We start from the raw sequence: 27,445 nt of genomic DNA, 5'->3' as shown, positions 1-27,445 counted from the left end.
GACTCATCAAATTTCATAAAAGTCATGGTGATATTTTGATTGGACTTTTCACTGAATACATAGAAAAGTCTAGGGTGAATTGACATCTCTGTTGAGTCTTCCTACCCAATTTTTCAACATAAGACTCTTTAGGTCTTATTTTAATATCATTTAAAACATTTAAAAGTTTCTTGGAAATTCCCTGGTGGTCCAGTAGTTAGGACTTGGTGCTTTCACTACCATGGGGTTCAGTCCCTGGTTGGTGAACTAAGATCCCGCAAGCTGTGTGGCATGCCCTCCACCTAATTTTTTTTTTCTTCCATAATGATCCTGCATGTCTTTGGATCATTTTCCCCCTTAGAACTTTTAAAATATCTTTTGTAAATGGCAAATACCTTTTGCATTTTGTTTTTGCATTTTCTGTTTTTCTATTCCTTAGAAATTCAAATGATTTTTGAATATTGATTTTTTGTTCAGCTCCTTAATTAATTCTACTAATTTTAATTTCTTTTGGATTTCTGATAGAAAAGTATTTAACTTATAAATGACTGTTTGGTCTTTTCTTCTTTCTATTATTTATACCTTTTATTTTCTTGTTTGGTTGTGGTGCCCTGTGTCTACAGTACAGTGTTGTGTAGGGACAAATAGTGAATACCCTTTTGTTATTCCTGATTTTAAAGTATTTTAACATTTCTCTAGTAAGATCTTATATATTAGTTCTTTATTAGTTTAAGGAGGTCCTTTGGTGTTTCTAATTTGCTTTTACTTGTGTGTTTAATTTACTTGCCACAAATGAGTTAAGTCTAATAGTTGTTCTTGCATGAAATCACTTATTCTCTCATGCTGTTTTATTTGGAGTACGGCATTTTCATAGTGCTTTGTCTCTGACATGGATTTCACTTATCTTGCTTGGGATTTGTGGATCAGCAAAATTCTGGAATAGCAATTCTGGAATGTTCTCAGCCATTATTTCTCTATTGCTTCTTCCCCATTTTTTTTTTTTTTATTATATCCTTCTGGAAATCTGATTAGGGTGTGTTTAACTTTTTCACTCTCTTTCATGTTGCTTATCTTTTTAATATTTTTTCTTTTTGTCTATTTAAACCATGTTATGGGTAATGTCACCCACTCTTTTCTGGCTGTTATCCAGGAGTCCTAATGATTGTGGTGCTCTATATATTATCTGTTTATCATTTTATCCAACTTTGTAGGTAAGAATTTGGATTGCAGATCTATGTGAGAATACACTTTTAGTTAGAAATTGTCAGTTATCAGTAGAGATGTTTGCTTTCCACCCTGTGAGAACATCAAGAATGGAAAATTCTCTACTGGCAGAATGTATTTAATTCTTTTTATTGTTCCACTAGAGATGTAGTCTTCAAGCTTTAAGTTGTAGTATCTTTAGAGGTTTCTAGGCTTTATCTCCTTTCATTTCTGCCTTCCATCTCTATTATTTGGGAGGTGAAAGAGCCCATCGTTTGGCAAAGAGCTTCAGGGTAAAAGCCAACTTTGATGCTAATTTTCCATTCTGAGTTTGAGTTTCCATTTTATTTTTTTTGCTCTCTGGAGCCTATACTTTTTGCCAGGTTAGCATTATGTTTAAGGATTGTGTGTGTGTGTGTGTGTGTGTGTGTGTGTAAATATATCATTTTAATTGTATTGACTGGGAGAGTTTCTCAAAATATCTCCATATGCCAAAAAGGAAGATCTAAAAAATGTTAACACACATACACATTCTCTCTTTCACTTAAAATTGGTATGATAGTTTGACAAATGTAAACAGATGTGTAACCACTACTGTAGTCAAGATATATAGAGTTTCTTGTTTCCCTCAGAAATTTCTTGTTTCCCTTCCCTCAGAAGTTTCTTCTTCTTCCCTGGTGGCTCAGATGGTAAAGAATCTACCTGCAATGCAGGAGACCCAAGTTCGACCCCTGGGTCGAGAAGATTCCCTGGAGAAGGGAATGGATACCCACTCGAGTACTCTTGCCTTGAGAATACCGTGGACAGAGGAGCCTGGTGGGCTACAGTCCATGGGGTCGCAAACAGCTGGACATGACTGAGCCACTGAGCACACACACAGTCCCCTTTTAGTCACCCTCAGCAGCCCTAGGGAACCAGAGATCTGTTTTGCTTCACTATTGGTTTGCTTAGGTTTTCCTAGGATTTCACATAAATGGAATCATACATTATGTACACTTTGATGTCTAGCTTTCTTTTGCTCAGCGTAACATTCTGTGATTCATCCGTGTTACATTTATGAGTAGTTTGTTCTTTTTATTGCTGAGTAGTATTCTGTTGTATGGCTATAACCAGGTTATTTACTTGTTGATAGACATTTGGGTTGTTTCCAGGTTTTCATTGCTGTAAATAAGACTGATAGAAATACTCATATTTAAGTTTTTGTATGGACATATGATTTTTCTGGGTCTTGAGATATAATAACTTTATAGGAAAACTGCAGAATTCTTTTCCAATAATACACGAGTTCCCAGTGCTCCTCTTCCTCATCAACTCTTGATATTGTCAGTCTTTTTCATTTTAGTCATTCTGTTGAATTATGGCACTATCTCATGGCGACTTTAATTTGTGTTTCCCTCATGATTTATAGTGTTGAAAGTCTTTTCATGTACTTATTTACTAGCAGATATTGCACACGATTTTTTGTAAAGCATCTGTTCAAACTTACTGATCATTTTTAAGAATGGGTTCTTTGTCATATGATTACTGAGCTAGTAATCATAAGGTTTTTTTTTTTTAATATGTTCTGACTGTAAGTCTTTTATTAGATAATGTGCCTTGCAAATATTTCTCCAGTCTGTGGTGTGGCTTTTCATTTTCTTAAAAGTATCTTTCACATATCATAAGGTTTTAATTTCAAAATCCAGTTTGTTGATTTTTTTCTTTTATGGTTCATGGTTTTTGTATCCTACGAAGTCTTTGCATAATACAAAAGCACAAAGATTTTCTCCTATATTTTCTTCTAGACACTTTATACATTTATCTCATATTTAGGTCTTTGATCCATTTCTGGTGGTTTTGTATATGATGTGAGTTAAGGAAATTGGTATTAATATTATAAACTGCAATTATTAAAATAGTGCTTTTGTAATAACAGCAAAATATGAAGTACTTATGGGTAAACTTGACAATATATTTGCATGACCTCACCCCAAAAAGTATAAAACATTGCTGAGATATGTTAAAAGAAAAACTAAATAAGTAAAGAGATAAAGCATGCTCTTGGATTCAAAGACTCACTCTTGTCAGGATGTTGTGATGCGTAATTTGACTAGGCTCTGATGCCCAGTTGTTTGGTCTAACACTAGTCAAGATGATACTGTGATTAACATTTATAATCAGTTAACTTTAAATAAAGGAAGAAACCCTCCATAATGTGGGTGGGCTTCACCCAATCAGTTGAAGACTTTAAGAGCAAAACAACAAGTTTCCCCAAAAAAGAGGGAATTCCGCCTCACAGTTGTGAGAGAAATCCTGCCTGAGTTTCCAGTCTGCTGACCTGCCCTACATATTTTTGACTTGCTTCTACCAATTCCTTAAAATAAATCTCTTTATTTATATATGTCCTATTGATTCTGTTTCTTTGGAGGACCTTTACTGGTACAGATGTCAGTTCCCCCAAGTTGATCTACAGGGTCAGTGTAATACTGCTAGGCTTTTTAAATAGAACTCAACAAGCTAGATTCTAAAATTTGTATGGAAATTCATATGGCAAAGGGCTTAGCCAAACAAAGTTTGAAAAAAGAAGAATAAAATTGGAAGAAATATATTATCTGATTTCAAGTCTTGTTGTAAAGCTATAATAATCAATAGTATACATTGTGGTATTGACACAAGAATGGGCATATAGGTCAGTGGAACAGAATAGTGAATCAGTTAATTATTTTTTAAATAAAGGTGCCAAGATGGTTAAAGGGGGTGGGGAGAGGATGGTCTATCAAAAGAAAGTGTTGATGGAACACTGTTGTTGGAACACTTGAATGAATATATGTTTTTCAATAAAGAAGAAGAAAATATCTCTAATTCTACCCTCCAAAAGTAAAAATTGTGGGGCATTTTCTTTTAGTCTTTTATTAAAAATATATAATATGCATATAATACATATGCATATATTAATTTTTCTCACTTTCTTTAATATGGCTACTAGTAAATTTTAATTGATGTATAGTTGACTTATATTAATTTGTAGAACACAGTGATTCAATATTTTTATAGATTATAATTTAAAGTTATTATAAGATATTGGCTATTATATTCCTGTGTTATATAATACATCCTTGTGTATTATTTATTTTAAACATAGTAGTTTATACCTCTTAATCTCCTATCCCCAGCTTGCCCCTTCCCCCACATACTTTTTAATTTACATATTTGAGATCATATACAGTTTTTATTTGACATTCATTTTATATAGTTCTGTAATGTTAAATTTTTCTCTCTGAAAGACATCTTAATGGCCACATAATAGTAAATCACATAGGAGATTCATACTTAATCTAATGACCTTTACTGTTGAAATTTATACTAGTAATAGTAGCTGCCACTTATTGATTACTTTCCACTTGGAAACTGTGCTAAGCACGTCACGTGAATTATACTGTTGAATCCTTGCGAGAGCTCTTTCAGGTAGTTAGTTCCATTTTAAAGAAAAGGAAGACATGAGTTTTCAGTGAGTCACCTGTTGCTAGTGTGTGAAGCTTGAGTTTATAATCAAATGTCTTTTATTCCAGCCCTTAAGAAAAACATGCTGCTAATTTTTTTAAAAAAGCTTTATTTATTTACTTGACTGAGATGGGTCTTTGTTGCTGCATGTGGGCTTTCTCTAGTTGCTCTGAGTGGGGGCTACTTTTCACTGAGGTGCACAGGCTTGTCAGTGTGGAGCTTTTATTGTTACAGAGCACAGACTCGAGGAGCGCACGAGCTGCAGTAGTTGTGGCACAGGGGCTAAGTTGCTCTGCGGCCCGTGGGATCTTCCTGCACCAGGCACTGAACCTGTGTCCCTTGCATCTCAAGGCACATTCTTAACCACTGGCCCACCAGGGCAGCCCCACACTGCTACTTTTTCAGCTTTTTGCGTTTTTTTGCTGTCATAAGCAGCTCTGAAGCAGATATCGTTGTGTAGAAATTATTGTCTACATTTCAGATATCTGAACTTCTTTTCCCCTGCCAATACTTCGTGTATTTTATCCTTTCTCATCCAATAAAATATTTTTCAAAGCCAGTGTGGTTGTCCAATGTAGCACATGGGGTGAAACAATGTACAAACTGCAGAGCTGTCCTTTTTGGTTGATGAAGGCCTGGGCCAAAGAAACACCAGGCCAGGACAGGCATTCCTGTTGGAATACAGATTTGCAGGGGAATTCTGTGGAAATATTTGCTGGTTACTTCTTTTGGAAAACGAACACTAATTTTTAGTAGTCTATCCCGTAGGACATTTAGTCCCACTTTAAAACAAAATTAGGTAACATTGGTCAAGTCACCCAATCCCTTTCTATCTTGTTTTCTTCAGCTGAGAGAAGGACACATTTAACATTTATCAAGTGATCTTAGACACATTTCCTGAGCCTTTTTGAGCCCCACTGTTCTAATTACTCAGAATGTAGAACACACACACAGACTGATCTTTAAACAAAGGGATCTTTCCTCAAGACTCCTCAGTTTGTTCCCTGGATTCACCTGTATTAGGGCTTTGATTTTATAGAATCAAAGTAATCTACCCCTCCTACTCATGTGGTGCAAGTTTCCTTTCCTCAGAGGTTACACTGTTCTGCCTTTTCTGTGTGACATGGTAATGATAGAGTTAAGTCATCTTGGTCCTTGGCTTCTGTTTTTGCAGGTCTGCCTGCCATCCTTGTGTTCTCTTATTCTGTTGTTGAGAGCACAAGTGACCTAAGTGAGATAGGAAGTCATGTCTTAGTTTGTGAAAAGGGTTGTTTTTAAGCAGCTTAAAGATGATGTTTATGTTTAGGATGTCCTTTCATTTTCTTTTCTAAGTTTAAGACTTAAGTATCATTGGTGTTAGGGGAGAAAGATGAGCTAGCTTTACAGTCTCTCTGTTATTCCTTATGTCACTCTACAACTGTTTCTGGGGTTTCTGGTTTTTGAATTGAGTATTAAGAGTCCAAGAATCCTAGAACCCCACCATAGAAGAAGAGGAAAAAGACTGATAGATTAAAAGTTGAAAAAAACTGATGGGTAGAATAATGCCCATCCAGTTTCTCTTACCGCTCCTAATGCGAAGATGTCCCTTTAAATTTTTTGTCTTTGTTAATAGAAGCACAGTGGTTTTTACTTGGAGAAACCTTTGCTAAAATGGCAGTTTTAAATGCAAGAAAAGAAAAGGTAATATGGAACCTAGGTGCAGATGAAATAAATATGCCTGTGTGCATATTTATAAATATGCATTTTTTTCCTTTTTTTCTTCTTAAAATGGCAAGAGGGATATCTGGGGAACAGGATATACTCTGCAAGCAGCTCTTCACCATGGTGGAATTTGGGGATTCCTTTTAATGAATGCAAAAGACATGCCTCTTTCATTGTTTGTATAGCTCTGATTTCATTTTAAACTTAACTGGCACTTATTAGAGTAGTAGCAGGTATTTTGTAAGATGTCACTGTTAACATGGCATTTTACAAAGTTTGCTTGAAGTGAGTTGTAAAGGGTACTATCAGTAAAAATCGTTTTAGCTTTGTGTTTTTTATTTTTTGTTTTCCTGTGCCCCACCTAACTAACCTTGGGAAGACTTGATATGGATAAGATCTCCGTCATAATTTAGAAAGGAACATGCTCGATCCTTGCCTCTTCTCTGTCTAATGAGTTCATGTAAAAAATATATCAAAAGAAATTCTCATAGCGGAATCCTCACATTTCAAAGGGGAGTGTATTTATTATAAGAACTGCTGATTCATTAGGAATGCTTCCTAATTCGAACAGCAACAGCTGCTTCTGGTTAGAATAAACTCCATCTCTTTTGTGTCCTCTCTCTCCAAGGAGATGTTAAATTTTGTTTAAGATTTTTCTTCTGCTTTAGCTTTTTTCTCCTGTTTTTCTACTTTTCCTCAGTTATGGCACTTTATCCTTCTTAGTGTTCACAACCCGCTATACTAGCCCCCCACCTTTAGAAACGACTTTCGTTAAGATTATGAATGCTAATAAAACTCTTCTGATAATGTGTTTTGTTTGCATTCACAGTGGCAATGGAGTGTATTGTGCAGCAGTAAAGAAAAAAGTCGAGACACGTTGTAGTCATGAATTCTAAGTGTAATAATTTAAAGTACTGGGAGCATTTCAGAAACTGCCATTGTCCATTAAATGAAACCACTGTATTAATGTATCATAGCATGCTGTTCTAATCACCTTTCTCCAAATACCAGCTTTTGAAAGAAACATGGCTATATTTTTTATACAAAATCTGAAATCATGTAATTGAATGGCTTGGCAGAATAGGTAAATGAATGTAGCAACATGCATTCAAATATGTCCCTTTGGTTTGTAATGAGCTGATTGAAGTTCGCAGTTGTAAGACTTGCCATTTTATTTCCTGATTTTATATTCTGGACCCAGACAAAGGTGCCAGTTTTTCTATATTAACAGTAAAAGGAAGAAGAAGAAAATTGTTCATAAAAATCAAGAGGCCCTTTTCGGGAATCACGATTGGATCCTGAGCTCCCGTAGCCTTTGTTCAACCATCCTCTGTAAATAAAGGTTCTTCTAATGTGACCATTTCTACTTAATTTTAGAATTAAGCCCTGTTAAGATTCAAAGAAATTTAAAGATGGAGCTGGTCATCTGCCCCATGAGTGTGTGTGTGCAAGCTCATGTGAGAGATAATTGGTGACTGTGCACACTTTTCTCAATGCAGTTATCTCAGTAATTACCCTTGTTGATTTATGTGTCTGGTTCCCCCTCTGGACACTGAGCTTCTTAAAACTAGAAACTGCATCTTATTCACCTGTTAGCCCAGGATGCAGCAAAGGGCCTCACAGTCAATACATGTTTGATGTCTAAATGAGCCATAGAATACTAAAGCCAGATGGTTGTCAGAACAGATATCAAAATGTGCAGGAGACAGAAAGATCCTCAAATTTGGAGCTAAACAGACATTTCACATCCTGGTTAGTAAGAGACTATGGGAATTTCCCGTAGAATCCAACTGAAATTTTGATGTTTCAGGACAATTCTAGATATTGAAAACAACAGCTACTCTACATTCTCTCACACAAGAGAAGCCATGTTCTTTTGCACCCTAGGTGGTAGGAAATATAGCGGAAAACGAAAGGCAAGAGTAATACTGAGGGATTGCTAATCCATTCACTGGACAACATTCTGGGTTTGTTGAGATACCCTTTGGATTCTGAAAAATGCATGGCTCTGAGTAAGTCTCTTCCACTCTCTGAATTTCCCTTTCTTCTGCTATAAAATGAAAAGGTTGAACAGTTTAGAGTAACTGGCTGCTCTCACACTGCCTTTGACTCATCTGGTTGGGCAGGTGACAGGGAACTTGGGTTCTGCTTTTTCTGGTCTTGGAGCATACCCTTGGCACTACCTATAGTGTTATGGTCGGATCTCTGGGCTGGCCTCATAGCTAGAAGAAAGCAAGGCAATACAGAGGTATGATATCCTGCAACCCCAGTGTAGACAGATGGTTTCTTTCATTCACATGTAAGATGTATCTTAGGTAATTTATTGGCATTAAATAACACCTGTTCTGTTCAGTCACTAAATCACATCTGATTCTTAGCAACCCCACACACTGCAGCATGCCAGGCTTCCCTGTCCTTCACTACCTCCCTGAGTTTGCTCTAAGTATCTGTTGAGTTGGTAATGCTACCTAACCATCTTATCCTCTGCCAACCCTTCTTTTGCCTTCAGTCTTTCCCAGCATCAGGGTCTTTTCTATGAGTTGGCTCTTCACATCAGGTGGCCAAAGTATTGGAGCTTCAGCTTTAGCATCAGTCCTTCCAATGAATATTAAGGGTTGATTTCCTTTAGGGTTGATTGATATGATCTCCTTGCAGTCCAAGGGAATCTCAAGAGTCCTCCTCTCCAGCACCACAATTCAAAAGCATTAGTTCTTAAACACTCAGCCTTCCTTATGGTCCAACTCTCACATCCATTCATGACTACTGGAAAAACCATAGCTTTGACTATAGGGACCTTTGTCGGCAGAGTGGTGTCTCTGCTTTTTAATACTCTTGTCTAGTTTGGTCATAGCTTTCCTTCCAAGGAGCAAGCATCTTTTAATTTCATGGCTGCAGTCACCGTCCACAGTGATTTTGGAGCCCAACAAAATAAAGTCTGTCACTGTTTCCACCTTTTCCCCATCTATTTGCCATGAAGTGATTGGACCAGATGCCATGATCTTAGCTTTTTTGAATGTTGAGTTTTAAGCCAACTTTTTCACTCTCCTCTTTCACTTTCATCAAGAGGCTCTTAAGTTCCTCTTTAGTTTCTGCCATTAGATTGGTATCATATGCATATCCAAGGTTATTGATATTTCTCCTGGCAATCTTCATTCCAGCTTGTGATTCATCCAGCCTGGCATTTCACATGATGTACTCTGCATATAAGGTAAATTAGCAAGGTGACAGTATACAGCATTGTCATACTGCTTTCCCAATTTTGAACCAGCCTCTGTTCCATGTCCGGTTCTAATTGTTTCTTCTTGACCTGCGTACAGCTTTTTCAAGAGACAAGTAAGGTGGCCTAGTATTCCCATCTCTTGAATAATTTTCCACAGTTTGTTGTGATCCACATAAAGCCTTTAGCATAATCAATGAAGCAGAAGTAGATGTTTTTCTGGAATTCCCTTGCATTTCCTGTGATCCAGCAGATGTTGGCAATTTGATCTCTGGTTCCTCTGCCTTTTCTAAACCCAGCTTATACAGCTTGAAGTTCTCAGTTCATGTACTACTGAAACCTAGCTTGAAGGATTTTGAGCATAACCTTGCTAGCATGTGAAATGAGTGCAGTCATTAGTAGTTTGAACATTCTTTGACATTGCCCGTCTCTGGAATTGTAATGAAAACTGACATTTTCCAATCTTGTGGCCATTGCTGAGTTTTCCAAATTTGCTGCATGTTGAGTGCAGCACTTTAACAGCATCATCTTTTAGGATTTGAAATAGCTCAGCTGGAATTCTATCACCTCCACTAGTTTTTTTCGTAGTAATACTTCCTAAGGCCCCCTTGACTTCACACTGCAGGATGTCTGGCTGTAGGTGAGTGACCACACCATCATGATTTATCCAGGTCATTAACACTTTTCTTGTATAGTACTTCTGTGTAATCTTGGCTCTTCTTCTTAATCTCTTCTGCTTCTGTTAGTTCCTTTCTGTTTCTATCCTTTATCATGCCCATCCTTGCACAAAATGTTCCCTTGATATCTCCAATATTCTTGAAGAGATTTCTAGTCTTTTTCATTCTATTGTTTTCCTCTATTTCTTTGCATTGTTCACTTAAAAAAGACTTTCTTATCTCTGCTTGCTGTTCTCTCAAACTCTGCATTATATAACATAACAAGGAAGTTTGCAAATGATATACTGTTTTAATGCATTAGGTGAACTGAAGGTATTCCTGTAACATTTCCTCACTTGGGGTAGAGCAACAGCTAGTGCCTTGGTGTTGTGAGACATCGGAATGACTGTGAGAATATATCACTACTAAAACTTGTCTTAATCTAAGTGTGGAAATGGCAAATTCCTCTAGGAAGAATAAAGAAAAGGCTAAAATATATGGTGTGGCTTAAAAGTCTTAATAAAAGCCCTGATAGATTATGAGAGTGGCTACATACTATGTTATTTCATTTGACATTTCTGAAAAAGGCAAAATTATAGGAATTATAGGAATTGGAAACTTATCAGGTGCTGGGAGTGGGGGAACTGTTGACTACAAAAGCACAGCGTAAGTAAATTGAGTGATATGGGGTGGAAGTGTTCTTTGTCTTAACTGTCTGTGGCTGTTACAGTACAGTGTATGTTTGTCAAAACTCATTGAACTATGCACCCAAGTAAAATAATTTTAATTGAGGTTAAAAAGAAGTAAATTTTGAATGACAGAGGATGAGGTGGTTGGATGGCATCATCGACTCAATGGACATGAGTTTGAATAAGCTCCGGGAGTTGGTGATGGACAGAGAGGCCTGGCATGCTGCAGTCCATAGAGTCGCAAAGAGTCAGACAAAACTGAGCAACTGAACTGAACTGAACTGAATGGTGGGAAGAACAGGTGGTAGAGAGGTGATCTCAGTATAGTGTGGTAGACACCCTACAAGGGATGAGGGGGATTAATTGGGGTGGTGGTGGTGCTTGTTCAGTTGCTAAGTCCCATCCGACTCTCTGCAACCCCATGGACTGCAGCACACCCGTCTCCTCTCTCCTCCACTAGCTGCCAGAGTTTGCTCAAATACATGTCCATTGAGTCAGTGATACTACAGGGAAGTGTTCTGGGGTCCTGGAAATGTTGTACATACTGATTGTGGTGGTGGTTACACAAATGTATATAGTTACCAAAACTCTTCTTCATGTATACATAGAATGGTTGGGCTTTATTATGTGTAAATTATAATTTGAAATTGATTTATAAAAAAGAAAAAGGACCATAAGTTCTGGAACCAGAAGACCTTACTTCAAATCTTGACTGCAGCTTTACTAGCTTGGTGATCTTGAGCAAGTCACTGAACACCTTTGAACCTCCGTTTCTCTTTCTGTTAGTTATAGCTGACAATACCCATGTCATGTAGCTCTGGCAAGGAGTAGAGAAGGGGAGTAGAGATAATGCCCTTGAACTGCTTGGTCCCTGCCTGACATAGCTTAGGGACTAGATATTTTCATTCCCATCTTGTGAATGGCTCAGTATGGAGAATGGATCTTTGAATTAACTGAAGCTGCTATATTTTAAAATAGAAGTTAAGTTCAAACATTTGTGAAAGGTAAAAATGTTAACATCCATATGTCTGTTTAATGATAGCTTGTAGAGTCTTATTACTGTTGCTATCTTTTATATCATTATAGCATAAATCTTCTAGGCTTAAGTCTTATTTAATTAGTCAAGAACAATATGTAATATTCCTTCAGTCAGGAAAGCCTAAGTAATTATTTGCAGTGTGATCTTGTAAAGCATCATTAACTAAGGAATCATTGAAACAAAACTAGTGACACATTTATGATTCCTATCTTTTTTGTTTTCATTTAGTCTTTGAAATGAAATCTTTTATCTTGTATCAAGTGGATAAATATTTTCCCCCTCTTTTCAGGGGAAGTATAGTGTATTTATTTACTTTTATTGAAGTATAGTATAATATTATATCATTTACAAGTATACAATGTAGTGATTCAGAATTTTAAATTTATACTCTGTTTATAGTTACATTCCCCATGTTGTATAATATATCCTCATAGTTTATTTTATACCTAATAGTTTGTGCCCCTTAATACCCTCTTTATTGCCCTCCCTTTCCTCTTCCCACTGGTATGTTTACTCTTCTGTGTATCTATGAATCTATTTCTTTTTTATTATATTTGCTAGTTTTTTTTTTTTTAGATTTTATATAAGTGATAGCATACAGTATTTGTCTTGCTGTGTCTGACTTATTTCACTTTAGCATAATGCCCTCCAATTCCATCCATGTTGCTGCAAATGGCAAAATTACATTCTTTTTCACGGCTGATTAGTATTTCAAGTTGATAAGTATTAAGATTTCTATTGACTCTAGTTCCCTCTTTTATGACAGATGTTAAAAGTAATTGTAAAAAATACACACATGCTTGTGTTGCAGGAAGGGGGACCCCTTCCAGGGCCCACAAGTGGGCTCTTGTCTAGCACTTGGAAAAGAATTGTGCAGGGAGACACACATGCTGACAGAGCAAGAGATGTTATTGGAAAGGCACCTGGGCAGAGAGCCGTAGGGTAAGGGAGCCCAGGAGAACTGCTCTGCCACATGACTCTCAGTCTTGGGTTTCGTGGTGATGGGACTAGTTTCTGGGTTGTCTTTGTCCAATCATTCTGACTCACAGTCCTTCCTGGGGGTGCATTCATTGCTCAGCCAAGATGGATGCCAATGAGAAGGATTCTGGGAGGTGGTCGGACACGTGCTGTCTCCTTTTGACCTTTCTCAAACTCTTCTGGTTGGTGGTGGCTTATTAGTTCTGTGTTCTTTACTAGGATCTCCTGTCGTAAAACAGCTCATGCAAATAGTTACCGTGGTGCCTGGCCAGGGTGAGCAGTTTCAGTCAGTGTGCTTCCCCCAACACTTGTGGTGCTCAGCATTTTAAAGGCATTTGAAATAATCCAACATGTGTCTTAGAACCACTCCTTCTCCTGAAAGAGCAGGTAACCATCTCCTACCTAATAATCACACTAGAAGCCACCTGTTTTTGAGTGCCTGGTGTGGTCTGTGGACTCTGATGGGCACTCTGTATTATTTGCATTAGAAGGTTATAATTAAATTTGTATTAAGTTACTTAATTTATTCTATATGATGACCTTGTTAGGTAAATAGGAAGTATTGTCCTTTGGCAGAGGAAAGTGGCCTTGGAGAGACAAAGTTACAGCTCAGGGGGAGCCCTCTAATAGGTGGGGGAAACAGGCCTGTTGTGGGCTGTCCTCCTCTCCTAAGACTCACACAGTAGATGTTTATTCTGTAGGAGGTTCACTCTTCAGACCAGCCTTTGCCTAATAGAAACTCAGTTTTTAGTTCTTTTCCTGGAGCCAAATCTTTTTAATTGCATTCAGTAATTTCTTTAAGTGATTAAAAGAGCATTGACATAAGCCTTCACTATTAGAACCTTCTTTTTAGAGGGCTGCCAGCTACCTGGGTCTTAGAATCTTTGAGTTTATCTGCTTCCAGACTTCCCCTTTCAGTTCAGTGTCCACTCTGTCTTTAAAGTGCACTTCTGAAAAAACAAAACTGATCAAATCCCTCTTAAAACTCTTCTTTGCTTTCAGGAAAAGAGGAAAACTCCCTAGTCTTGCACATAAAACTCCTCACAAGCTGGTCTTTTTGGATTTCTTTATTCTCATTTTCTTCTACTGCCAAGAATCCCATCTGCACCCCCCAACCCAACCTCCCAACTGACTCCCCCCAAAAATCACAGAGAGAAACAACTTGCCCTTATCTTTAAGTGGAAACCAACCTCCTCAAGTCATTTGTAGTCCGTTGTCTCTATGCCTGTGGTGTATTTTGTCCTTCCAGTTGGAAGTACACTTTTCTTTCATCTCACTTCTCTTCTTTATTTAGCTAATACCCAAGCCTGGTTGAGATGCTCTTCCTCAGCATTTCCATAGGTCTCAGTGCCCCATTGTATCACAGCAGCCTCACAGTGCATCGAGATTAAGCGTTTACATGTCTGTCTTAACCTGAGAGATCTAGGTTCCTTGAGGACAGACAGTGCTGTGTCTTGCTCGTGTATTTATCTTGGCTGTCTAGCACAGGCTGGCATGCATTGATGCTTACTAAATGTTTATATGAACCATCCAGCCTTGAGGATTTGGCCTCAAAATCTAACAGGGAAAAAAAAAGATTCTGACCCTTTTTTCTTTCCCCTCTCAACTTAACATGGCCTTGCATAACTGAGTGTCTCCTTTCTGAGACCCATCAAGCTTTATGGAGGCTGATTGCTCCCACAGTAAGGAAGGTCACTGAAAACCCTATTAACCCACCATTCTTCCCTGAAACTGAGATCCATAATAAGCATGGTGCAGTGGAAAGAGCATGAGACTGGTGTGACCAGTTTGTAAAAGAGTTTTCATCCAGAGACCCTTTTTGGGAACTGGGTGGTCACAGTTAATCAAGCACACTTAAGGAAACAAGAGGATAGGCTTTAGATTCTGCTTTCCCCAACCAATCCACCTTCCTACAATCAAACAAAATGAGTTGGAAGTTGGTAGGCAGGGAGGAATCACACATGTGGCTTTTAAAATATTTTTAAAGTAAATAAAAGTAATACATATTTATTGTAGAAAGCTTGGAAAATACAGGAAAACACACAAAATGAAAAATCTTTTGTACATATTATAGAGCCTGCTTTTATATTTAAATACATTGTTAATGCTTTTCTATGTTGAATTATTTTTCTATAGTCTGATTTTAATGAATATATAATATTCCAAGGGGGGAGGGGCAGTATAGGGGTAGGAGGTTAAGTGCTGCATACTATTATGTATAAAATAAACTGCAAGGATATATTTGTACAACATAGGGGATCTAGCCAACACTTCATCATAACTATAGATGGAGCATAACCTCAAAAAAATGTGAATCACTATATCGTACACCTGGAACTTATATTGTACTTTAATTATACATCAATAAAAAACAAGTAAAAATAAAAAATAAAATTTTATGCTTATAAGTTTGTGACTCTAAAATAATGTTTTTCTAATAGCATCAAACTTTATTTTTTTTAAATTTTTATTTATTTATTTATTTATTTTTATTATTATTATTTTTTTTCCAGTGGGTTTTGTCATACATTGATATGAATCAGCCATGGATTTACATGTATTCCCAATCCCGATCCCCCCTCCCACCTCCCTCTCCACCCGATTCCTCTGGGTCTTCCCAGTGCACCAGGCCGGAGCACTTGTCTCATAGCATCAAACTTTAAAACAAATCTTACACTCAAATGTTTTAAAAGGTATTCCATTATTTTGATAGTCCATAATTTGTGAATTACTGTACATTAGCCTGGTTGCAAGTATTTATAATTATGAATAAGATAAAGTACTTAAAACACACAAAAAAGCCTTTATCAGATTTTTAAGGTACTGCATGCTCAGTAGATAAGTCATAGAAAATGCAGAGAAGGTTGATGAATGAAACAAAGTTATCTGTAATCCCACTACCTAGAGATAACCATTAATTTTTTATCTTCTAGTCTTTCTATGAGTATATGTGATTGCATATGATATATAGTTTGTGAATATTACTCCTTTTCAATCTAAAGTTGACCCTTGAAAGCATGGAGTTAGAGGTGCAGCCCCCATCACAAGTTGAAGATCCACATACTGCTATCCCTGCCTCAAAAGCAGAAGAGTCCATAAATGACTCCACTAAGGGCAGGAAGCTGAACAGCTTGGATAGAAGCAAGATTCAGGCCATAGTTCTTTTGATTACACATATTGTGATCAGTAATCGAACACAAACTTTTCCCCACAGTTACTTAAAGATCTGTAAAATGAAAATACAGGTATTGCATTTATCAAAAAAAATTCATGTATAAATGGGCCTGCACAATTGAATCAACTGTCTATTATTTCATGGGCATTTTCCTACAGTATTTCTAAAACTATTCTAAACCCTAATTTTCTATTGCCTGGATATATCATAATTTATTTAACCATTCTTTTAGCACATATTTGGATGTGTGTACATATGTTTCACTATTATTGACATAGAGAACTTCCATTTAAAATAAAGCACCAAAAATGGTTACATAATTTAATGCTGGTGGAAATAAAGTAAAAATAATTCATGGATACATTTTCTAACCTTCATATTCTGCTTTTAACAGTTATTCACTGAAAGACAATTTTCCTGCTCTCTTTCATACTACATGAGTTTTAGAATTTATGTCAAAGAAACCTGTTTCTGCCAGGATTGCTGGCTGAGCTCCCTGTCTCTAAAGATTAGTATTTAGGGTTTCTTTTGAGGGAGACACACAACTGTGGTGCTGCTGGGGACTGATGACTTATGACTTGTTTAACCAGATACTTGACCTTTCTCCAAGTTATCACAGTTTAAGAGAGTTTAATGACTCCAGCTTTAAGCTTTTGTAGCATTACGGATTCCTTCCCCTGGATTATAATAAAGCAATAAGCCATAAGCACAAAAATTGTTTTAAAAATAAGTAGGATATTTTGTCAGGGAAACAACAGAGAGTGACTAATGGCATTTTATATTTCAACTCTGATCACTTTGTAGTGGATGCCTACCTTCTCAGGTTGCTCAGGATTGGGTTCCTCCATCCTGTTGAAGGACTCTGCTAAGGAAACTGCCTGCTCTAGGCTCTGGCTATGTTCTATGAATATAGTGCAGAGAAAACATATACCTTAGCTCCTTGCAGGGTGACTTAGCCATTACTTCCCACATTTTCCAAGCTTTGTTATGTTGCCTCTGTCAGATCATTCCTAATTCCATAGTGGTTTCACACACAAATTTAAATCAATGACTTGCTTTAGTGGAAGCTATGCCTTAGTCAACTCTTAATCCAGTGCATGGCTTATATTAGGCAATGAAGGAAGGAAGGAAGGGATGAAGAGACGAATGAATAAATGAGAGCTAGCCATAAAACAAATGAGCGTAAATTGGTATTCCAGAATAAATGATTGTCTCTGCTATTACTGTTTTGATCTGTTTGGTGCATGATGAATGGCACACCAGTATAGGTACTTGGAACAAGATGGGTCTTTCAGTTGGACAGATTATATCCTGTTCAGCAGGGTAGCTGTGCCTCTGTGTGTACAAGAAATTTGCTTCTCTCATGCTAGCCTAGGTCTGCCAAAAAAAAAAAAAAAATGATGAGCTAGCCGTAGAGATTTTCTTTGGAGTAGGAGACTCTGATGGGCAGGACAGATGCATCTGGCAGAACAAAGTGAGGAGAAGAGCTGTTTGGCTTATACAAATTCTGTTTTACCTTCACTTAAAACCTCAGTCTCATTTCCAAAAACATTTTGGGAGAAACCTTTTGGTAAGAGAGTTGCTCAGTCACAAAAGGTAACTTGAGAGCAGTTTCCTGTCTGCCTTTTTGGCCAGCTCTCTAGTTGCAAGATCCTGCCTTGTACCCAAAGGAGGCTTTGAACATCAGCTGTCTTGAACAATCTCTAGTCTTATCACTTATTTTAATGCTCCTTGCACAGGTCACTCTTGGATGTGGTGCTCTGGGCAATCTCACCCCAGAATGCTTCCCTTCCTTTATTTAACCTCTGACCTGTGAAAACAAGAGTTAATCAAGAGTTCTGAGGTAGCTAAGAGGAAGGGGAAGTGTTTGGTTACAAATTAAATATGAACAAGTCATAAGTCATAAATCCCCAGTAGTGCTACCAGTTGTGTGTCTCAAGTTGCATATGGTACAGGGTGTTTGGGTTATAAATTCAAGTTCAGGGCTCTCTGATTGCTTGGGGGTAGGTGGTTGGTCAGTTTTCTTTTGGTCTGAAACTCTCTGCCTTCTAAAACATTGTTTGTTGGACCAGCTACATCTATATCCTACTTTCTCTCTGTGTGCCTGTCTCCCTTCCTTCCTTTACCTGCCTGCCTGCTTGTGTTGATTGGTTCGCTGTCCTGTGAATTGAGACAGAATTCTTTCCTGAAAGAAGTTAAGCATATGGGGAAAGTTGCCAAGAAAAGACACTGAAGCATAGAGCATAAATGGTTTTAAGAGACAGTCAGACACTTTTATAGAGAGATTTGCGACTGAATGATACAACATTCAAGCAAAGATCTGGGGTGGAAATGAAGTTAAATTTAAGTGCTATTTGTGGAAAACTGATGCCCTGTCTAATCTAGCATTTCCTTAATTGTCACCATAAGCATACATTTAAAGCTTTATGCCTTAAATTTTTAAAAAGGCAACAGTCTAAGAATCTGTGACACAGGCCATTGTTTCTCGAGGTAATTTCTTAAAAAACACACCTTAAAGGTTTTGACACAAAGGCATTGGTTTTTGACACGAAGCACTGGAAGCTTAAAATATATCTTTTGTCATGCTTGATTAAAACATTTTAAATTGAGCTATTTATATTTGTGTTTCTGAATGTAACATGTACACTAATTCCTAAAGCAGTAAAGAGCTGACACATGACTAGTGTCCCTGGAGCTGGCAAAGTAAGAAAACATGCTGAATTGTTGGGAGGCAGCCAGAGTTGGATTGCTCAGAATGCTTCGAGCCGAGGGGCCTTTGGAGGCAAGCTTTCATTTTATCAGGGTATTACAGTAAGAACTGCACGGTAAGGATTTTAAATCCTAAGCTCAGGATTGACTATTGCACTTGATCAGGTTGTACAACTAATATTGTGTTGTATGGAGTAGAATAGAAATCATGTTGGACTAGTTTTATGTCTGAGCTGTGCTTTTAGTAGCTATACTGTCCTAGGTAAATCACTTTGCTTCCCTGAGACTCGGTTTTCTCCTCTGTGAAATGGAATGATAATTTATCTCATAGAGTTGTAAAGAATATGTCAAAGCCCCTAACACTTGATAAATTTCCCCCCTTTCCTCATTAGCTTCTTCTTCCAAGCTCTAAAATGTGAATAATATCAAATGTTGTCTCAGTGGGATAATTAATTTTGTTGTTTACTACTGAAAGTAGGACAAGACTTCTTGTGTAGCCATTTCTTCCTTTTGTTGTGTGTGTGTGTGTGTGTTTTTTTTCTCCCCCAAACAGGGACAATGTGTTTCTCCTTTAGTCTATGAAAGCTTCTGTAAGGTGGGCCATGGTTAGACCCTCCCTAACCCATTGCATTATATTACAGTAGTAATTTAAACCATAAAATAAGATGCTCTGAATGGGAAAAAAAACTTGCAGGTGTGTGAATACAGGAGTGGGCTGCATCATAAACTCTCTTAGGAAAATGATGAAAGGCCTCTGTGCTCACCCTCTCTGGGCTCAATGGAAAATATCTGAGAATTACAGTGAATTGTCAGTGCAGGTGTCATTACTCTACAGATCTTCTGTTACCAACACTTCACCGGTGATAACAGAAAAGTGCCTCCTTGCTTTCCTCCTGAGCAATCTCCCTCAATCATAGTAATGCTGTCATAGAAAAGACGACGACAGATCTGCTCTCTAAAAGCAACAATTATTGAATACCCATCAAGAGAGAAAAGAGTCTTTTTTCCAAAATCAAATCCAAGTGTATGTTTGGGTAGCTTCGTGTAAGCACAGATGTTTTATGGCAGCTTTTTTTTTTTTTTAATGCAAATTAATATTTCTGCTCATTCAGTACATACATTTTCCTGCATAGATATAATAGATATCACAATGGGATGTTAATTATGGACATAAATCAGAGATTCTGGAGCTTAACTGGAAACCATAATAAATTTACAATTTGAGATTAGCAACTGTGAGCAAAGTAGAATGCTCAGATTGAGTGAGACTATCTCTGATCTCTCAAAGGGGATTGAGTTTGTTTGCTTATTTTTTCTTATTTAGGTTATTCCAACTTTTGATCTTAATGGCAAAAGAGTATGATTTCATCAGGGAAAAACATTGTTCAGTCTGTTTCAGGCTCAGTGGTGGATGGGTATGTTTTCTCCTCACAATCACCATGTAAGGTAGATATCCCCATTTCACATGCTGGGGAGGAGAAACGGTCCAGGCCACAGCTAGTGACAGAATAGGTGGATCTCCTGGCTTAGCAATCTGTGTAAAATTGATCAGTAAACTGTCTTTTTCCATGGGAAAACTTTCTAGAATGCCAGTGTGTCTGCTTCCTTCATGAGATAGTGAGCTCCCCGAACGCTGGGCCCTGGGTCTTATTACTCATGCACCTTGCAGAGTGCCAGCCATACATCGGATGGCTCTTAAGAAATACAGAGGTATATGTGGTTTTGTGGATGACTGACCACAACATTTGAAAAGTGAACGATCTGGAAATGTGTGATGTTTGAACTGTAAATGTCACCTCCATTTTAAATTCCAGAAAATGTTCAGTGAAGCTTGTGCGGTTGGCTCAGGAGGATGTGGATGTTTTTCTCATAGGGAGGAACATGTGTGCACCTTGGTGCTAAAGCTGTAGTCTGAGAACTGTGTGTGTGAAAACTGCATACATGGGTGGTTTTTGTTGGGTTTAAAGATGGGAATCCTTGTCGACTGAGTGTAACAAGGGAGAAGATGGGTCTTACAGAAGGCAGTGTGGTTGAAGTCTAGAGTCTTCCCACTTTCTGCCTCCAGTTGGGACAGTAAGGGGAGGGCATGAGAGGTGTAGGAATGGGAGGGAGGAAAACTCATGTTAGAGCTTTTCTCTTCAGTAAGGTTCAATAGAAGAGTATCTTTTGAAGAGCAGGAGAAATGGATTAGAGATGGAGCAAGTTTAGAGCAAACTCGGAGAAACTTGGGGCCTGATACACTAACAAATCAGAGGTTACCTGGGCAGTTTTAGAGGTTCACCTGTGCTTGAAAAATTAGGTTATCAAACTGCAATAATCAGTTTAGTTTGTGACATTTTCCCGTAGTACTTGAAGTAAAAAAAAAGTGGATAGTGAGATTTACTTATGTTGAAGGACAAGGAGTAAGAAATCTTAAGTTTGTGGGTACTTCTTGATCTGCTTGGAATATGTGCTTACTCAATTTTAATTATTTGTCACAGACTTCAGCAGTCCACTGATAGCAATAGTTTTTGTTTCTGGAGCATTTTTCTAAACAAAATCCCACCTCCTAAATTTGAAGCCCCACTTTCCAATAAGAGTTGGTTAACTGTTACTCTCTGGCTCTAGTGGTAATGGCCTTAGTAGAAACTATAGGAATGAGTTACATCTGTCAAGGGAAGTTCTGACCTAGTGGATGTTTAACACATGCCAAGCACATATTGGAGATTAAACACTAAACAGTCTTGATCTTTGTCCTCATGGAGTTGACACTATCAAGAACTAAGGTGAGTCTTCATGTAGGATAAGCCCAGGAGGGCCTCATACTCTGGGACTAAAATGCACCTATTTCAGTGGAACCAAAACTTTATAGTAAAAATGAAGGGAGATTTATTTTAAAATTTTATCTAGAAAAAAAAAGAAATAAACTTTGAAAATAAATTCATTTGGACAAAATCTAGCTTTTATTCTAACAACACATTAAATCTTAGAATAATGAGTCAAGTGGGCTTTTTGGGGAGATTTTTTTATTTTTCAGACATAATAATACATCATATTTGACTTTCATAGCATCATAAAAGGAGTCATTTTTCCAAAAGTATTTGAAGATGTCATCAGTTTTCCCAAAGCGTCTCTTAACCCTTTGATACTGAATTCATTTTCTTTTGATGTGACTTTTGTGCCACCATCCTTGTTTTTCTTGATTTTTCTCTCGTCCCTTGTTTCCTGGTCTAATGCTGCCAGGTCTTCATTTGTTAGTCACTTTGCCTTGACTCTGAGCAGGTGTCCTGCATCTTAACAAGGGCTTCATGAAACTCTGCATTGTTTGCAGAGGTTGTAGTTTTATTTGCATTTTCTTGTAGATGTTGGACCGTCCAAGACACTAACAGTGGGATAGATAGAGATGCTAGTCAGACTTGAAGGGCTGAGTGGGGACTTACTGGTTTAAGTGGTCATATCACTTGTGAGTATTTTCCTCTTAATAACAGCTTGTACTTTGCTGTCCGCTCTGGTGGCTGCAGGGCATGAGGTGTACAGAGTCCTGGAGGAGGCTCTGAAGCAGACACTAAGAATGTTAGGCAGAGAGGGACAGGAAGAGTATTCCAGGCCCCAGGTTGGATGTCTCTTGTATACATCAGTTACATTCGTTAGATGGTATATATCTTTTTATAGAAGAGGAAACTGAGTCTCTGAGAGATCACTTCCCTGAGGTGTCACAGTTACTACTGAGGTTCATACAGAGTCGACTTGAGTCTGTGTTTTCGCACGTACTCTGCTGCTCTGCTGCTTTCAATTTTGAGGGTGGGTGTGGTTAATATGAAAGCTTTAAAAACTGAATGCCAAATAGCCTTAGCCAAGGGATGTTTTGTCATCCACTGAATCCTCGGTGACAAAAATCTGCTGATGGGAAATAAGAAAAGAAGGGATACCTCCCTTAGAGTACCCATGATGGAGTTTTAAGATCTTCTCAGGCAAGTGGAAATCACCAAGAAAAACTGAAAGACCGTATTGCATGTCAGTCTTCTTAGCCTTAAACTCGTCATTCTAAACACAAGGAGCTGCACATCTGCCACGAGCCCCTCAAGGAGGTACTATTTCATTTTATCTCCTAATATAATGGTGCCTGAGTGTTTAAATATTAAACCTTTTATTATAAAATAGTTTTCATTTTTTTGTTCCTACTAGAGCCAGAGCTCTATTTATGTTGATCTTTTTGTTGATCTTTTTCAAATTATGTGTATTACCAGATTGTATTATCTAAGGCTTTCTCTTTAGGGTAGCAAAGTGGACTGGCTCTGGTAGGGCTTAGATGATCCACTGGGCTGTGCTGAGTGGGAAATAAGCACTTTCAGCCTGGCTCTAAATACTCATTTTCAAAATGTTTCTTCTCTTTAACTGGCCCTATGGATCCCCACCGATTACAGAATAAAAGAGAGGCCCATGGGTTTGGCATGAGAGCCCCTCCAGAGCCTGACCCTTCTGCACACTGCCTCACCTTTCAGCCTGCACACCCTACTCTCTGGCTATTCCAGCTGCACACAGTTCTCAAGTCGGGCCCAGGTTTGTGCTGGCAAGCCATTGCTCGTGCGTTTTTCCTGTGCTCTTTATCTCCACCCCTTCTAACCTTCTTCCCATACACTAAGAACAGCCTCTTTCAAGACTTAGCTGAAGCCCAACCTTTTCTGTGTGATGCATATTGACTCCTACCAACAGATGCAACTAGCTATTCTCTCCATTGTGTGCCCTCCCCTATAACCATGGTTTAAATTTTTTACTTTCTCAACTCATGTCATTATTCTGTATACCCTACTTGGTCTACTTATGGGGTCACAAAGAGTCAGATATGACTGAGAGACTTTTTGTTGTTGTTGTTGTTGTTTTAATGTTCCCTTGTAATTTAATAATTGGATCCAAAAGCCTAGGTGAAATAAAGCACTTGGGAAAGAGATACAGCACCCCCACCTAAACTATTACTCCTTGTTATTATTATCTCTTTTTCCCACCAAGGACCATGGTCTTCTTGAATGCAGGGACTCTTTGGGATTTTTGGCCCCAGCCTTGAACTGAGCCCAACACATGGTGATGCTCTGCATTGCAAACTTGAGCAGTTGCGTGAAGGGAGCAAGTTGAGCAAGCCCTGTGATGTTTGGAAGTCCGTTAGCTATCCAGGGAGGAGCAGCACAGTGGAGTGTTTGTTTCCCATCTCTGGACTGGGAAGTGTGTTTACTTCGTGCTGACAGACGAGCACAAAATGGGGCCGAGGGTCTCCATATCCTCACCTGCACCCTTGCCGGCAGCTCGAAGCTGTTGTGTCGGTGCTAATGAAGCAGTACAGGAAGCACCACTGGATAGAGTTCAGCTGTGAACCCTGGCCTCCCAACAGGGGAAAGAGGGGTCCTTTGAAGAAGAAGACAGCTGGGTTTTGGTTTCAAGACCTTAACACTGCCATCACTAGATACTCATCTGTCAGTGCACAGGGGACAACATGTGGGGAACAGTTGTGTCCAGTCAGGCTGAAGAGAGGGAGAGATGGCTGATTTCCAGGGTAACTGCAAAACCTCCCATGGCTGAGGGTTCTGTTTAGTGTAGCCAAAAAGAATCGATTTGGTGGGGTCGAGGCTGAGTGTGAGATCCTGGGCACAGTCGGCCGTGGGCCAGGCGACGGTAGCACGTCACCCGCCTGCATCCTCACAAACTGTGTTGGTCAGTTGAACCTAGTGATCAGAACTGCTTCCTGTGCACCACAGTCCTAAATTATCAGGGAAGTCCTAAATTATCAGACAGAAGGGACTGTACCAAGTCCCTTTAAGTCTTTCTAAAATGACTGCGACTTTGCTCTCATTTACTTGAAACCGTGGTATCCTTACAAGAAAATATTTTCTCTTCTCACTTCCCCCCGACCCCTTCCCGCTGGATTTAACTAGTGGTATTTTTTTCTTTCAGGGAAAAAAAAAAGATATTTGTAATCCTTGGTTGAGTTTGTTTACTGAGTGTCCTCTAATCTGGGCAGGAGTTTTTTTCTGAGGGGATTTATTGTTCATTCTGTAATGGCTTTTAACTCAGCAAAGGTTTATTTAACAGAATAGGAAGAGGGAAACTTATCTCCTCCCTAATCCCTCTTGAATGTTTACATTACTCTGCCAAAGTAAATGCTGGGTAAAGTGGCAGCAGTCATTTGCTCTATAATAATCAATATGCAGTTGCCAGAGCTGATTGAAGCATATTAACATAAGTGATAATACTGTCAGAGAAGTGAAAAGTTAAGTTGCTTATCGGTATATTTTGATAAGCTACTTAAATTTTACAGTAGCATGTGCTGGCTTCAGACAGACATTAATGACAGAGAGCTGTGCGCTTTATCTGTCCTCTCTATTCGCTCTCACTTCATTTATTACCCTCAGCAGTACAGCTGGTAATCTGTCCGGGGCGCTGATTTCCTTCTGCCTGGTGGGATGGAGTCAGTCCTCCACGCTGTTGGTAATGGACACTATGAGCGCAGCAGGGCAGATGTGAGCATGACGGCAAGCGCTTGATAGGATACTCTTCCCACGTGACTGTTTGATGTCATTTTGGAAAAGTTTCCTATGGAGAACAAAGCCATTGATGTTTTAAGTGAAAAAAACTTCTTGGGAATAGGAATTTGTTTCAGCAATAATTCTGTAGCATTAATACACCTCTGCTGTTTTTGTTTGTTCCATCAACACTGAGCACTGAGGGTCTGCCAGGCTCTGTGCTTGGCCCTGGGAAGACATAGTAAAGAAGGATGTGAATCCTTCCTTATTGTCATGTTTAATCTGTTGGGAAGACAGATACGCCATTGGAGTGCCACATGGTGTGTGGATTGTTATAACGATAGTTTGCATGTGACAGGGGAGTACAGAAAAAAGGGGAATTCGGGCTTGAGAGTCGGGGACAGGGCAGCAGTGGGGAACTATTAGGAGGATGAGCAGAAGTCAGCTAGAGTAGATCATGAAGGTCAGAGGGAGAACAGTGCCAAGTGTATGCAGCGCAGACTTGGGCAGGCTTGAGAACGCCTGGACATTCCTCAGAGTATGACTGCAATGAGAGGAGTGTGTATATGGGGGTGCAAAGTGGGGACAACTGGAAGGATGGTCAAGGACCTGACCGAAGAGCCTTGAATGCTGTCCTCAGAAGTCCTGCAGTGATGGGGCACCACTGCAGGAATTTAATCCAATGGGCCACTTATACTCACATTTTAGACCACTCTCTGAGCCACACAGAGGACGGACTAAGGTCAGGACCAGGCTCTCGTCAGAATTAAGGGACATGATGGTCAGGTCCTGCTGGAGGGCAGTGGGGGCAGAGAGTCAGAGCTCTTGCTGCAATAAGTACAGAGAAGGCTGTATTACAATGGAAAGTTTGATGAATGGTTTCAGGCTCTTGGGGCCTTTGGGCACTTGCACACGGCAACGGTGAAAGTGCTGTGTATGTGTCTCTATGTGAGTGTATGTGTGGCTATGTGTATCCAATCATGAGAAACTTGAAGCTTTCCTGGAAGGGGTGGGTGTGGTAGGAGGAGCCTGGGGGGCTCTTCAGAGATGGTTCCTGATTGCAGAGTCTGCTTTGAATTTCTTCTTTATGAACCTGTTCTAGCTCTGAGGCATGGGAATAATTTATAATGGACATTCAATCCTCTGCCTTACACAGGCAACTTTTTTAAATCTCAGAAATAATTAGCATTTTACCAGTCTGCTTTTCTAGCACAGCCTACAACAGGAAGGCTCTTCAGGATATAAAGAGAAACTGAAATGTACTGTCTTGAATTAGCTCCTGATTAAAGTTTTTGACCTGTGTACTAATAGTTCATGTGTTTCCTCTTCCCTCAGCTATCTCCCCTGGTTCGAAGTATTTTATAAGCTACTTAACATCTTGGCAGATTACACGACAAAAGGACAGGTATTTACCTTCTATTTTACTCTGTTTAATAAGTAAACTTTAACTTTTATGATTATAAAAATAATAGTGCTGTGTTTTTCACTAAAATGTTTACTGAAAAAGTAACACATTCCCATTATAGAAAGTTTGGGAAATTCAGAAAGCAGTAAGAAGGAAAAGAAAGTCACTTCTAATATGTCTCCCTACCTTTCCCCCAACCTCAAATAAATATTGCTAGCATTTTGGGATGTTTTCTTCCTTTACTTTTTGAATTAAATACATAATAAATAGGCCATTAGCATTCAGAGTTAATATTCACCATCTCATATTCCCAGACAGCTCTGAAAGTTCATGATATGTATTAAGTAATAATTTTGCTGAGGCACAAATTTGAATTGTTAGGGTTTGTCAATAAAACTCTTAACTGGCAAGTGACGTAACCCAGTGTCCCAGTCCCATTTCAGTAGGGCTTTCTTGAGTTTTACAGTAATTTTTTTAAGGGTCTGAAAATCACTTTAAACGTTCAGCTGTACCTCACTATACTTTTGGAAGAAGTGACATGCTGAAGTATCTTCCATGGGTGTCAAGAGGCAACTGAAACTGTATTTAGGCTTTTGAAACCGACAGTTTTAGGTACCACAATAATGGAAACATTTATTCCATGATAATATAAACATTGTAAATCTTTTCCATGGCTGCACATCATGTATCATGTACCTTGGTTTACTGAGACATTTCTCTGTT

General features: G+C 38.6%; 1 protein-coding gene across 8 annotated transcripts in view; it reads left to right on the top strand.

Annotated features, from left to right (window-relative positions):
• Nucleotides 1–27,445, top strand: part of DENND1A (DENN domain containing 1A) — a 520,849-nt gene that overhangs the window by 221,457 nt on the left and 271,947 nt on the right. For all 8 annotated transcript variants that reach the window (XM_043469511.1, XM_043469514.1, XM_043469510.1 and 5 more), the window contains one exon: nucleotides 26,653–26,722. In XM_043469511.1, the coding sequence (XP_043325446.1) occupies nucleotides 26,653–26,722 (70 nt within the window). The remainder of the gene's footprint in view (nucleotides 1–26,652; nucleotides 26,723–27,445) is intronic.

Source organism: Cervus canadensis, chromosome 5 (genome assembly GCF_019320065.1).
Source record: "Cervus canadensis isolate Bull #8, Minnesota chromosome 5, ASM1932006v1, whole genome shotgun sequence".
NCBI lineage: Eukaryota > Metazoa > Chordata > Mammalia > Artiodactyla > Cervidae > Cervus > Cervus canadensis.
Note: the sequence above shows the minus strand (reverse complement) of the source record. Positions and strands in the feature narration are given on the sequence as shown.